General features: G+C 61.9%; 2 protein-coding genes across 2 annotated transcripts in view; both read left to right on the top strand.

Moving 5' to 3' along the window:
• The window catches only part of GSTP1 (glutathione S-transferase pi 1), a 17,311-nt gene extending 16,466 nt beyond the window's left edge, over positions 1-845 (top strand). The window contains exons 6-7 of the mRNA XM_012725600.1: positions 314-421; positions 579-845. Coding sequence (XP_012581054.1) covers positions 314-421; positions 579-767 — 297 coding nt within the window. The 3' untranslated portion in view covers positions 768-845. The remainder of the gene's footprint in view (positions 1-313; positions 422-578) is intronic.
• Positions 846-7,963: 7,118 nt separating this feature from the next.
• Positions 7,964-12,193, top strand: part of NDUFV1 (NADH dehydrogenase (ubiquinone) flavoprotein 1, 51kDa) — a 4,691-nt gene continuing 461 nt past the window's right edge. The window contains exons 1-9 of the mRNA XM_004682564.2: positions 7,964-8,065; positions 9,022-9,104; positions 9,176-9,346; positions 9,993-10,176; positions 10,852-11,041; positions 11,192-11,404; positions 11,540-11,706; positions 11,840-11,921; positions 12,093-12,193. The exon at positions 12,093-12,193 is cut by the window's right edge and continues 16 nt beyond it. Of these exons, the coding sequence (XP_004682621.1) occupies positions 7,994-8,065; positions 9,022-9,104; positions 9,176-9,346; positions 9,993-10,176; positions 10,852-11,041; positions 11,192-11,404; positions 11,540-11,706; positions 11,840-11,921; positions 12,093-12,193 (1,263 nt within the window). The 5' untranslated portion in view covers positions 7,964-7,993. The remainder of the gene's footprint in view (positions 8,066-9,021; positions 9,105-9,175; positions 9,347-9,992; positions 10,177-10,851; positions 11,042-11,191; positions 11,405-11,539; positions 11,707-11,839; positions 11,922-12,092) is intronic.

The following is a 12,193-nucleotide window of genomic DNA, read 5'->3' as shown; positions in this document are numbered from 1 at the left end:
ACAGGGGCACGGGGAGCGCCTTTGGGGCCCACTCAGTGGAGGCAGGGTGAGGCGTGTCGGGAGATGGAGCCGGGGCTGCGGGTTCGGGGCTGGAACCCGCTGGCCCGGACACCGGCAGGGGTGTCTGGGCCGTGGGGGGGTCTGCTCATAGAGGGGTGGAGCAGAGAAGAATCTGAGCGAGCCAGTCAGGCGTGGGCTCCGGCTGGGGTGGGGCGCTGGGTGGGTGGAGACTCACTAGAAGGGGGAGAGGCCTGTGGGGAGCTGGTGGCATGTGACCCTCAGGAGGGTGAAGAGCCCTGGCGTCTTCTGGCAGGAGGCTGGCAAAGCGGACTATGTGAAGGCGCTGCCAGGACACCTCAAGCCCTTTGAGACCCTCCTCTCCCAGAACCAGGGGGGCCAGGCTTTCATCGTGGGCGACCAGGTGAGGTGTGGCCCTGTCCAGCCCCTGGGCGCTGCCCACATGGGCCATCTGGTGGGCAGAAGTGGCTCAGCCTCAGGCTCGCTGTGCCCCCGCTCCCCACCTCCCCTGAGGGCCAGGCTCGCTGTGCTCCCCCTGAGTCCCCCACCCCTGCCTACAGATCTCCTTCGCCGACTACAACCTGCTGGACTTGCTGCTGATTCACCAGGCCCTGGCCCCCGGCTGCCTGGACGCGTTCCCCCTGCTCTCAGCCTACGTGGCCCGCCTCAGCGCCCGGCCCAAGCTCAAGGCCTTCCTGGACTCCCCCGAGCACGTGAACCGCCCCATCAACGGCAATGGGAAGCAGTGAGGCTGCTGCCCGGCGGGCCACGGGCCGGGGGACGCCGCCTTCCTTTTCCCAGGACCAATAAATGTTCCAAGACCGTGAGCAGTGAGTTTCCTGGGGAGGGGCTCTGAGACCCTCGGGATCAGGGAGAGAGTGGGCAGCTGAGAGGCCCTGGGATCCTGGACTGCAGCCGGGGTGTCTCTCCGGAGCCCTCACCTGGTCTGTGTTTCCTGCACTTGGGAGACAGGACGCGAGGAGACGCGCTCCTGCCGGGGTGGTGTGCGCAGCACTGAAGGGGCTCGTGCGGGCTCGGAGCGCGAGGGTCGGTCACTGCCGTGCTGCGGCTGTCCCGCAGGGACTGCCTTGCGAAACGCTTCCGCCTCACACCCGACGGCTGAGGTTGGTGGGCTGGAGCCGGCCGAGGACCGCCCAGCCCGGGCCAGCTGGCAGCAGGGTTTCCATGGTGGTGAGGGGTCCGGGTGGACCAGGGACACTGGGGTGCGAGCAGGTCAGGCCTTGCAGGGACAGCCTGAGGGAAAAAGCATGGGAGCCCCAGCAATGGAGCTCTGGGGAGCAGGCACTTCTCTGGGAGCCTTGCCAACACCAGAGTTCTGCCACCACCCCAGAAGGGGAACCCCTCAGGAAGGGGCATCTCCCTGAGAGCTGATGTTCCCTGGGGGCCTGGGCAGTGGCCGTGAGGGACGTCCGTGCCCAGGCCCCTCTCGAGGCCATCCCTGGTGGAAAGCAGTCCGTTTGGTGAAACAGTGCAGGGGGCCTGGGTGGCTTGAGTTTGCAAGCGTGCATGTCAGCTGGGCGTGTCCAGTCCCTGGCCTGGCTGCGGGAGGCCAGCCACCATGGAAACCCTGCTGCCAGCTGGCCCAGGCTGGGCAGTCCTCGGCCAGCTCTAGCCCACCAGCCTCAGCTGCGGGAGGCTGTCCACAGACCCAGCTTGGCTTTCTGGCCACGTTACACGCTGGCTTCCGACGCATCGCAACTCAGGAGGCCAGGCCTGCCCGTGGGCCACGTCAGTGGGCCCGGCGGCCACAGCCTACCTGCAGGAGGGTCAGCTGCTTGACCTTCAGACCCTAGTGCTGGCCTTCCAGCCATTCCCACGTGTGCAGGGCCCCCCAGAGGCGCCTGGGGGCATCCACCGCAAGAAGTGGAAGCAGGCTGGGCGCTGGGCAGAGGCGGGCTCTGTGTTCACTTAACCTCCCCATGGTGTTTGGAGGCGCCGCATTGCCGGAGACATAAAAGACAGGAAAGGGGGACTTAAAAAGAAGGTTCAGGCAAAGAGTAGACACTTGGCAATTAAGAGTGACAGACGGGGAGAGCGGAGAGGGAGAGCACTCTCCTGCCCCGTTTGGGTTCAGGGGGCTGTGGGCCGTGTTGGCCACACCGAAGGATCTGTGCACGCGCAGGGGCGTGGTGTGTCCCGGCTGCAGCACCCTGAGAGTGAAAAGAAGAGCTGCTCGCCCGCGGAGCTTCCCGAGCTTACAGCGGGACCGTGTCCTGCTAGACCTGTTAGTAGCTGAAAATACCGGGAGCCAAAGCGCGTGGAACACACCAAACCTCCCACGCGTGGCAGCTTGGCCTGGCAGCTTTCAGCGCACTTAGAAAGCCGACGGCGGCCAGATCCTCCACCGAGGCCTGTTTCGTGAGGAGTCGCTCACGCACACTTACGGAGCGCCACTCGCACCGAGGGCCGCCGGGAGCGGCTGTGGGTGCGTGCAGGCAGCGCTTGCTCCCGTGGCCCCGGCTGCGGGTCCGTGGCGTCACCGGAGAGGAGCTTGTGACCAGTCACTGGCAGGAAATGCTCAGAATTCAAGAAGCTCAAGTGAGGTTCTCCTGAATGAATTGCTCTCAACTACAGTGGTCTTTATACTGATTCGCCATATTGAGAGAACGTGCTGGATCCTTTCCTCACACCGTAGACAACCACGTAGATCAGTGGTTCTCACCTGGGGCGTTTTTGTCCGCCAGGTCAGACTAGAGTAGGCGATGTGTGGGGACATTCTTATTGTCCGCACTGGAAGCACAAGCACACTGAAGGACACGACCACACGCCCCCTCGGCACAGGCGGCTGCCCAGACAGCCCAGAACGCCCATGGTGTCAGGAGGGAGAAATCTGGGACTGGGTCCACCCCAGGGGAAGGAAGGAAATGAGGCGCCATCTCTGCGGCCTGGGCCGGGTCTCCGTACCCCGGATGAGTGAACGTCGCCACACCCCCCAGAGGGGGTTTGCCTGCCAGCTGGTGGCGACTGCTGATCAAACTGTCAGGGACGATAAACTCACAGGGGACGTGAGGGGACGTGGCTGAGGGGACGTGGTTTATGACGGTGGGGCTGGCGTTCCCACCGACCCTTCAGACTCTCCCCTTCCCACCCTGTCACCAAAGCAGGGAGCATCTGAAGTGACTAGTTTCTAGCTTCTGGGTGCTCAGTGCACTCCCTGGCATTGAGAAGTTCCTAGGAAGATTAGGACTTTGGCAGTTGGAAACCACAAATTTCAAGCTCTGCCAAAGAAAAACAGAGAAGGTGCTGTTCTTGGGACAGTTGCCATAACAGACATAGTTTATGCCTCAGAGAAAGTTTTAGAAGATGACAAGGTCAGGTGATCGCCAGGTGATCGCCTCGCCGTATGGCAATGACAAAGAAAAGGAAACAGAGACCAGTGTATACAGTTACAACATTTAATTGATAATCTGTATATTTATAAGTTACTTTTAAAATGACGCATGTCGAAGTAGAAATCAAAACCAGGATTGCAGAATTTCTGGCGGACTGAGGTAAATCAGCGCCATCAGGAGGGAGAGGTGCTTGTCTCGGGCACGAAGCGTGCCTGGTCTCGCTGCCAAGGCCGGCAGGACCCCCACCCACCTTCCTCAAAATGGCCCTGGTGGCTGTTGGTCCTTGTTCTGTGTACATTTTAGTATCCATGTTTCCAGTTCTGGAATTTCAATCAGCATGGGATGGGTCTCTAGATCAATCTGCAGAGACGTGACATCTGGGGTGACAGGTCACCCCAGCTGGGAAGAGCCCTCTGAGCAGTGTGTGTTGGCAGGAGGCAGAGAAAGTGGGGTTCACGGAGGGGTAGGAAAGCATGGACCAGGCCACGAGGCACCACCTTCGCTCTGCACAGCAGGAGGAAATTGTCTTTGCAAGGTGCGAAGTCGGCACGGGAGGAAGAACAAGTAACAGGAGACACGGCTCAACCCGCGTCTGGTCATAAATGCTTGACAGGCTTTTCTTTGTGCCGACTGACAAGACAGAACCTGAAGTTTCTAAAATTGAACCCTGGGGGACAGGAAAGGTGAGTCTCACATTTCTACCCGCTTGGGATTAGTCAAGGGGTGTGTAAGCTCTTCCTGGTGTCCGTCATCCCAAATAGTCATCAGAGACTACACGGGACGAAAAAGAAGAGCCCAGAGCGTTCGTGTCAAGGGGCAGGGGCAGCCGGGACTCCGGGGGGACAGAGGGCCAACACGGGGCACCCACGTGCTGATGCTGCCTGAATGTGGGGTTCCCTCAAAGCCCTCCCCGGGGAGACGCAGATGGTGCCCCGTGCCTTAGAGCCATGTGCACGGGGGGGGGGGGCTGCGACATGGTGGGGGGACATGGGGATGGCGTGGGGGGCTGGGAGGACCCTGCCCACGGGGCGGGGTGGGCAGGTGCTCCGATGACCGGTTGCCTGTCCCAAAGGGCTGATGGACTCAGTTTAAATCTGGGGAGAAATGTCATCATTCCAGCTCAGCCTCACAATGTAACCTGAAATTCACCTTGTCCTCAAACACATCAAAACCAGAGAAAGGCGAAGTGAAAATCTCAACCACACAGGAGGGAATTCTGTGTGAACGAGCAAGACGCCTCTCTCTGAAGGAAGCAAACAAGGTGGCGTCTGACCCGAATGGGAGTGGAAGCCTGAGTCCCAGCCAGGAGCGGGGGGCCTGCCCCCCACCTCCAGCCCTGGAGCCGAGCCAGGCCCTGACAAAGCTGCCCCGAGGGTTCCTTGACAGTCAAGGTTCTGCCCAGAGCATCAGTAAACCTCACCTGGGGTTGTCAAGACCCGTGTGAACGTCAGGATGGAGACTGGGCAGGTTTGTCCTGCTTTATCCTCATGTCTGACGGGGGTGTCCAGCGCCCCATGCTCTGGGAACCCGCCATGCTGAGGCCCACACAGGCCAGGGGATCACATCCTATTGCCTAGAAGTCACCCAGTGGCTCGAGGTCATCCCCAGGATGCAGCAGGGAAGCTGGAAGCTGCTCAGTCTGCTGCTTGGAGTCTGCTCCCTGGAGCCGAGAGCGCTGTGGTGATGCTGGCCACAGGAGCCAGGCCGCCCGGCCCCCTCCCCAGCGGGAGCCAGGCCGCCCGCACCCCCCTTCCCAACAGTAAAGCCTATCACATATGCCAAGCTTCTGCACACAACCGGTATGAAACCTCACCGCTCCTGCAATTCGAGGCGCAGACCTCTAGGGAGGTGACCAGGGAGTCTCTCTCCACCTCTGCGTGCCCCTGGGCTCCCTGTGTGTGGCCGGACCCAGGATTCCGAAGCACTCACGCGGAGGGCTGGCGGGAGGGAAGGCAGAGCCAGACGGCAGCGCTGGGGTGTCGGAGCAGACTGGGCCCGGAGCACCGGGCGTTTCTCCAGCTCCTCTGGACGGACGTGGAGAAGGCCATCTCCTCTGGCGCAGGTCTCCTCTGGCGCAGCGTCACAGGCCTTTTCTGCAGCCACTGTCTTTATTTTCCCCAGCAGCTACGCCAAGGAGGAGAGAGCCAGTCAGAAGTGCTCTGGGAGAACGAGGTCCTGCGCCCACAGGTGTGTGCGACAAGGGGACGAGCCAGTGCGTGGTGGGGCGACTGGGGCAGGCCCGTGAAGCCGCGTCTGGTGCGAGAAAGCCAGCGGCTCTCCCGCTCTGCAACGGCCCTCGGAGGCTCCAGCAAAGGAATTGGATCCCTGCTGTGAGGAAGGAGATCCTGGGCTCATTCTTTCTCAGCGATGTGATCATGAGCACTGAAAATTAAATAGTGTCAACGGACACTTCATTGAGGTCCACACAAAGCCAGGGAAGGCAAATGGATGCCACTGCGCCCACAAGGACTGCAGGACCGCTGATGAAGGGCCGCCAATGACCTGCCACAGCCGCCGCTACAAAGTCGCACGTGCGCCTTAAACCCCTGTGACCCCTAAGTTACAAAATGCGCAAAACTGGGCCCCCCTGGTGGTGCGACGGGTTAAGGCGCAGCACTAGGAAGCTGGCTGCGGACACTTCAGCACGACTTTGACTCCCGGCCAGAGTGACCCCCAGGGCACAGCAGACCCCACCTGTCTCCCCGCTGCTCCCCTCAGCAGTGTCCTTCATAAATCTGCCTGTTCTGCTCTCCGCTCTGTCTCTGGTGAATCCTCTCCTCCCCCCACCTCTGGCCTGTACCCCAGCTCTTATGTGCATAAATAAATCTTTTTTAAAAAGTGGAAATAGGCAGAAAACAACAAAATAGAGTGAGAAAAAAACTACAGAAAAACAGATAAAGGAAAAAACATTAAAATAAAAACAAGAAAAAAAACAAAATGAGGATTGTTACAATAGTGAAAACCTGTTACTGTTTTCTTTTTGCTCTTCTGTGTTTCTTAAATTTCCATCAAAGGAAAGCCATTGCTTTATTTTTTAACTTTTTTTTTTCAAAAAAAGATTTGTTTATTTATGCATACAAGAACTGGGGTACAGGCCAGAGGTGCAGGAAGTGAAAGGACTCACCAGAGACAGAGCGGGGAGCAGAACAAGCCGACTGAAGTACACTGCTGAGGGGAGCGGCGGGCGGGACAGGAGAGGTCTGCCGCGCCCTGTGGGTCCCTCCCTGGCCGGGGATTGAGCTTGAGCTGCATTGACCTCGGAGAGCTTCACAGTGCTGTGCTTTAAACCATTGGACCACCAGGGAGGGCCCAGAAAAGCCAATGCTTTATCTTTAATTTTCCAAATATAAAATAAAGCTAGGTGACGATATTGAACAATACTGAGCAGCTCTGTGCTAGGGCAGAGAAGAAAAGATCCAGTTATGCTGTATCAACCCGGACCTGCATCCACAGCTGTTCAAGGGCTCCTGCTGAGGCCGAGGAAACCAGTGTCTCCGGATGCGGCACCCAAGGGGCCCAGCGGGAGGCGGGGAGAAGACCCATCCTCTGGTGCAGACCCAGCTTGCGTGGGCAGCAGGCTCTTGGTGGAGCTGAGAGGTTGGCACGGGGCCTTGAATGCCAGGCCCAGGGCCTTGGGCTTTGTCCCAAGGGTGCTAGGGAACCCTGAGGTGTGGCAGGCGGCGCGGATCCGAGGCTTACTCAGGGACTGGGCTCAAGCCTGGGACATGGAAAGCTCTTTGCTAAGTTCTTGGTGAAATCTGATGAGCATGAGAGCACAAGAACTGGGATGTTTGGAAGGCAGAGTGGGCAGGGCTCCACGTGGGCGCACGCTGCCCCACGGCAGGGTGGTGCTGCCTGGCCACCTCCTGTCCCCAGCAGCCCCAGGCCACCTTCTCCCCTCAGCCTATGTTCCTGGGACCCAGTTGGAGCAGGATGGGGAAGGCCTCCCTCTGGCTCCAGCTGGCCCTCTTTTCCCACACCAGAGGGAGGGACCGGTGGACTCAGGCCTGAGTCCAGGATTAGCTGTGTAATCCGCGGCTCTGGCTGGGCCACCTCTTTCCCAGAGTGGAGGGTGGGGTCCTGGGGCTGGAAGCCAGAACTGCTAGGCACTGGGGCTGGCACCGCCCTCCCTAGTCACCCACGTGCAAGACAAGGTGCCGTGGCGCTTGGCAGCCCTTTAGGGAACACCGCCGACATCACGGTGACCGTCAAGCTGCCTCAGTTGACTTGTATGTTTGGTGGGGGCTAGGGATGACATTCTGGGAAGAGAAGGCGGCCGGGGCTCCAGTCCAGCTCTACCACTTGGCAGCTTTGGGGTTGAATAGCTGTGGGGTTCAGCACCGAAGCGAGGAAGCAGCGCTGGCTAGGAAGGGAGTAAGAATTTGCCCCAAGGAGAAAGGAAGGAGGCCCGAGGCCAGCGGGACTACAACTCCCAGCAGGCTCGGCGCCAGCAGGCCACATCCGGCCACGCCTCCCACCCCCCAGGAGGCGGGGCCGAGTGGCCGGAGAGGCGCGCGGCGCGTGACGTTCTTCCAGTGCGCCGCCGGCGACTCTGTAGCTCCGGCTTCGCTGCCGCAGGGCCGTGAAGGTGACAAGGGGAGGTGACCGGGCCGGCCCCCGCGATGCTGGCGGCTCGGCGGCTGCTGGGCGGGTCGCTCCCCGCGCGGGTGTCCGTGCGCTTCAGCGGCGACACGGTGAGGCCCGGCCTGGCTTGCTCGGCCTGGGGTGTCCGCGGGCCGGGTCTGGCGCGGGGCCCCAGCGCGCCGCCCACGGGCCTTTGGGCCTCTGGAGAGCCGCCAGGAAGGCTGCCGCTCCGCGCGGGTGTCGGGGCGAGAGGGTCTCCCCAGAGGCGCGCCTCCCCCAGCCCTCGGGGCTCCTGGGCGCCGTGTCTTAGCTGCCCCCAGAATTTTGCGGGAGGTGAAGCGCCTCGTCTCGTTCCTTCCTCGCCAGAGCCTTGTAGGGCGCGAAGGGCCATCGCCACTGTACGGAGGCAGATCCGCCGTGGGCCGTGCGCCTCCCCACTCTCCGCCAGCGCCCCGCTCTCAGTGACTTAAGTGGCAGGGAGTCAGGGCCGAGCCGGCTCTCCTCCGCGTGTGTCTCAAGTGGGCATCCCCCCACCATTTTGTGGCCCAGCTGCAGTCCCAGCCCTGGTGACGAGCCGCGTTCCCGTCAGTAAGTGGCTTTTGCCACCGGCAGAGATAGGGGTAAAAGGCCCTCACTTGAACAGGCTCTGGTCCAGCAGGACACCCAACAGGCAGGTGGACAAGCACGTGGACACTCATCGCGCCAGGCCCAGTCGCATGTTCCAGGTGCTGGCTTTGGCGAGGAGCAGACCTGGGCTCAATTCATCTGCAGCTTTGGGCCGTGTGCTGTTCCACACATTTTCGTTGGGCCTCAGTTACTCCTCTGTGAAGTGGGGGGACGCCTCTGTGTCAGTGTTAAAAGTATGGAGTGAGGTGTAAAATGCTTCCTGCCAATGCACCCTTACTGAGAGGTGCTGACAGTAACGATGCTGCAAACGGTTTTGGAGTTGAGGGCCCCTTGTCTCCCCAGCTCAGCGCTTCCAACTGGGTACCCAGGAGCTGTGGCTTTGGACCTGGCCTCCCATGGCTCCACGGCTCTGCTCAACCTCCTGACCCTCTGTCCCCAGGCAGCACCCAAGAAAACCTCATTTGGCTCGCTGAAGGATGAAGACCGGATCTTCACCAACCTGTATGGCCGCCATGACTGGAGGTGAGACGGTTCCGTTAGCCCGGTGGGTCCCAGGCAGGACCTCCCCTTCACTGCTTCTCCACTCTGTCCAGGCTGAAGGGTGCTCAGAGCCGAGGTGATTGGTACAAGACAAAGGAGATCCTGCTGAAGGGGCCAGACTGGATCCTGGGGGAAGTCAAGGCCTCTGGCCTGCGGGGTCGCGGAGGTGCTGGCTTCCCCACTGGGCTCAAGTGGAGCTTCATGAATAAGCCCTCTGATGGCAGGTGCGTGCGTGAGGCAGCGGTGCGAGGCGGACCCGGGGCTTACCTGGTGGGGCATTGCCTCGGAAAGTAGGAGTGAATGAAGTCGGGAAATGTTGGCAGGGCTTGAGCAGATGGGACTCGGTTCTCTCATTGCCTCAGGACACCGAGGTGCAACAGATTCACCACAAGGCTCTGAGTTGACTGATCAGCTCTAGCTCTACCTTCTGATCACAGAGCCGAGTGGTCTCCGGCCTCCTTGAAGCTCAGTTTTCCTTTTTATGAACAGATGTTGTGCAGGGACTAAAGAAATGTTTATGTGGCTTTCAGCCTGCACGCCTTGGTTGGCTAAATGTGGGCTACTTCCTCCTTTTGGCCCCAGCACTGCAAGGTCCAGGAAGGCTCTTTGTGACCAAGACCTCTCAGGAAGCACAGGAGAGGCATTTGGGCTGAGCAGGACAGAGCTTTGCTGTGGCCGCTGCTGCGGGAAGATGTAGCGGGCACTGAGCTCCGTCTCTGGGGACGCGCAGCAGGGCCTCGGAACATGCTGGGGGTGGAGAGGGACGGGCACTGAGAGGAGCCACCTTGTGGCTCCCCTGGGTGGGGTGGGGGTGACGGGCGTGCAGTCCCCGTCCTGTGGTCCCCTTGCCTGACTGACTGTGCCCCACAGGCCCAAGTATCTGGTGGTGAATGCAGATGAGGGGGAGCCAGGGACCTGCAAAGACCGGGAGATCATGCGCCACGATCCCCACAAGCTGGTGGAAGGCTGCCTGGTGGGGGGCCGGGCCATGGGCGCCCGCGCGGCCTATATCTACATCCGCGGGGAGTTCTACAACGAGGCCTCCAACCTGCAGGTGGGTGGGCGGGGGGCCCTCGCCGCGCGGCGCCTGTCCCGCCTGGGGTCCAGCCGCGTCAGGAACCGGCTTGACCTCCAAAGCCCCCCTCTCTGGGGTGTGTTCCAGAGCCTCAGCTTGCTGGCGTTGCGGGGCTCCACCCGGGGGCGGGAGGCGCAGCTGGGGGGCTCACACTCGCGCCCTCCCTACGGAAGGTCTCGGGTCCCTCGAGCGATTTCCGGGTGGGGGCGCCTGTGGGCTCCCGGGCCAGAGCCACTAGGCTCCCGCACCGCAGCAGGAGGGTTCGGGGCAGCCCTGCGTGGTGCGTGGTGCGAAGGGGCACCGCGGGCGCGTGCTGGCGCCTGAAGTGAGCCGCTCCCGCCGGCCTCCCTGCAGAGCAGGTCCCGCCTGCACACACACCACAGAGCCACCTGGAGAAACCACTTGCTAAACTATCCGTTGTTTTGGTAAAGTTTTTTAAGAAACACCTGTCATCGAGAACTCCCTAAACGTTACGAAGCCCGCGCGCACTAGAGCCATCATCCCGCCTCCCCAGGAGTGTTTGCTGTGCCCACAGGCAGCTTTCCCCCTGGCTTTGGTGATGGCTCGCGGGACTGGTCTCCCATCCTCACTGCCCGCCGCCTGCCAGCGCCCCTGGGCTCCCGGGCCCCGTGTCCTCACGTCCCCGCTCCGCAGGTGGCCATCCGAGAGGCCTACGAGGCCGGGCTGATTGGCAAGAACGCCTGCGGCTCCGGCTACGACTTTGACGTGTTTGTGGTGCGCGGGGCCGGGGCCTACATCTGCGGGGAGGAGACGGCGCTCATCGAGTCCATCGAGGGCAAGCAGGGCAAACCCCGCCTGAAGCCGCCTTTCCCCGCTGATGTAGGTGAGACTGGCCGCTCCGGTGGAGTTCGGGGGGACAGAGTGATGAGTAGGGAGAGGAGGAGTCTGTGTCCCGGACAGGACCCTAGGGCCGACCAACCCAAGCTGTCCCTGCCCCCTGGCAGCCGCCGGTCTCTGTGCCATTGCCCCCCAGGAGTGTTCGGCTGCCCCACAACAGTGGCCAATGTGGAGACCGTGTCCGTGTCCCCCACCATTTGCCGCCGTGGGGGTGCCTGGTTTGCCAGCTTTGGCCGTGAGCGTAACTCGGGCACCAAGCTGTTCAACATCTCTGGCCACGTCAACCACCCCTGCACGGTGGAGGAGGAGATGTCGGTGCCGCTGAAGGAGCTCATTGAGAAGCACGCCGGTGAGCCGGGCGGCCGGCGGGGCAGGGGGCCTGGCGTGGGGCCGTGGGGCGGGGGGGCATGTCCTGGGCTCGGGGCCCGGCGGGTCTGCGGGCCCTGATCATCTGTATTCTTTTGGGGCCTGACTGGGGCCCTAGGGGGTGTCACAGGCGGCTGGGATAACCTCCTTGCTGTGATCCCCGGCGGCTCATCCACCCCACTGATCCCCAAGTCCGTGTGTGAAACGGTGCTGATGGACTTCGACTCGCTGGTGCAGGCACAGACTGGCCTGGGCACAGCCGCGGTGATCGTCATGGACCGTTCGGTAAGGCCGACCCGCGTCCCCAGCTGCTCTGCGAACTTGGCCAGGTCTGGGGCGCAGGCTGCTCTGGGGAGCGCCTGGGAGGGGCCGGTGCCGAGACCCGGGCCTTGGGCTGCTCACTGCCTCTGTCACCTAGACGGATATCGTGAAAGCCATCGCCCGCCTCATTGAGTTCTACAAACACGAGAGCTGTGGCCAGTGCACCCCGTGCCGAGAGGGTGAGCACGGGGCGGCGCCGCTCCCCTGGGGTGGGCTCTGGGCTGCAGGCGAGGGCTGCTACCCTGGCCTGCGCTGACCCCTCGAGGCCCCACCCTCCCTGCGCCCTGCGCCCCTGCCCGCCCCCAGTCCTGGCAGGGGACCACCAGCCCCTCTCTCTGCCGTGGCTGCAGGTGTGGACTGGATGAACAAGGTGATGGCTCGCTTCGTGCGGGGGGACGCCCGGCCGGCCGAGATCGACTCCCTGTGGGAGATCAGCAAGCAGATAGAGGGC

This window comes from Condylura cristata, unplaced genomic scaffold, assembly GCF_000260355.1.
Source record: "Condylura cristata isolate star-nosed mole 26May11 unplaced genomic scaffold, ConCri1.0 scaffold00015, whole genome shotgun sequence".
Lineage (NCBI taxonomy): Eukaryota > Metazoa > Chordata > Mammalia > Eulipotyphla > Talpidae > Condylura > Condylura cristata.
The sequence above is the reverse complement of the archived record's forward strand: the minus strand, read 5'-3'. Positions and strand labels throughout refer to the sequence as shown.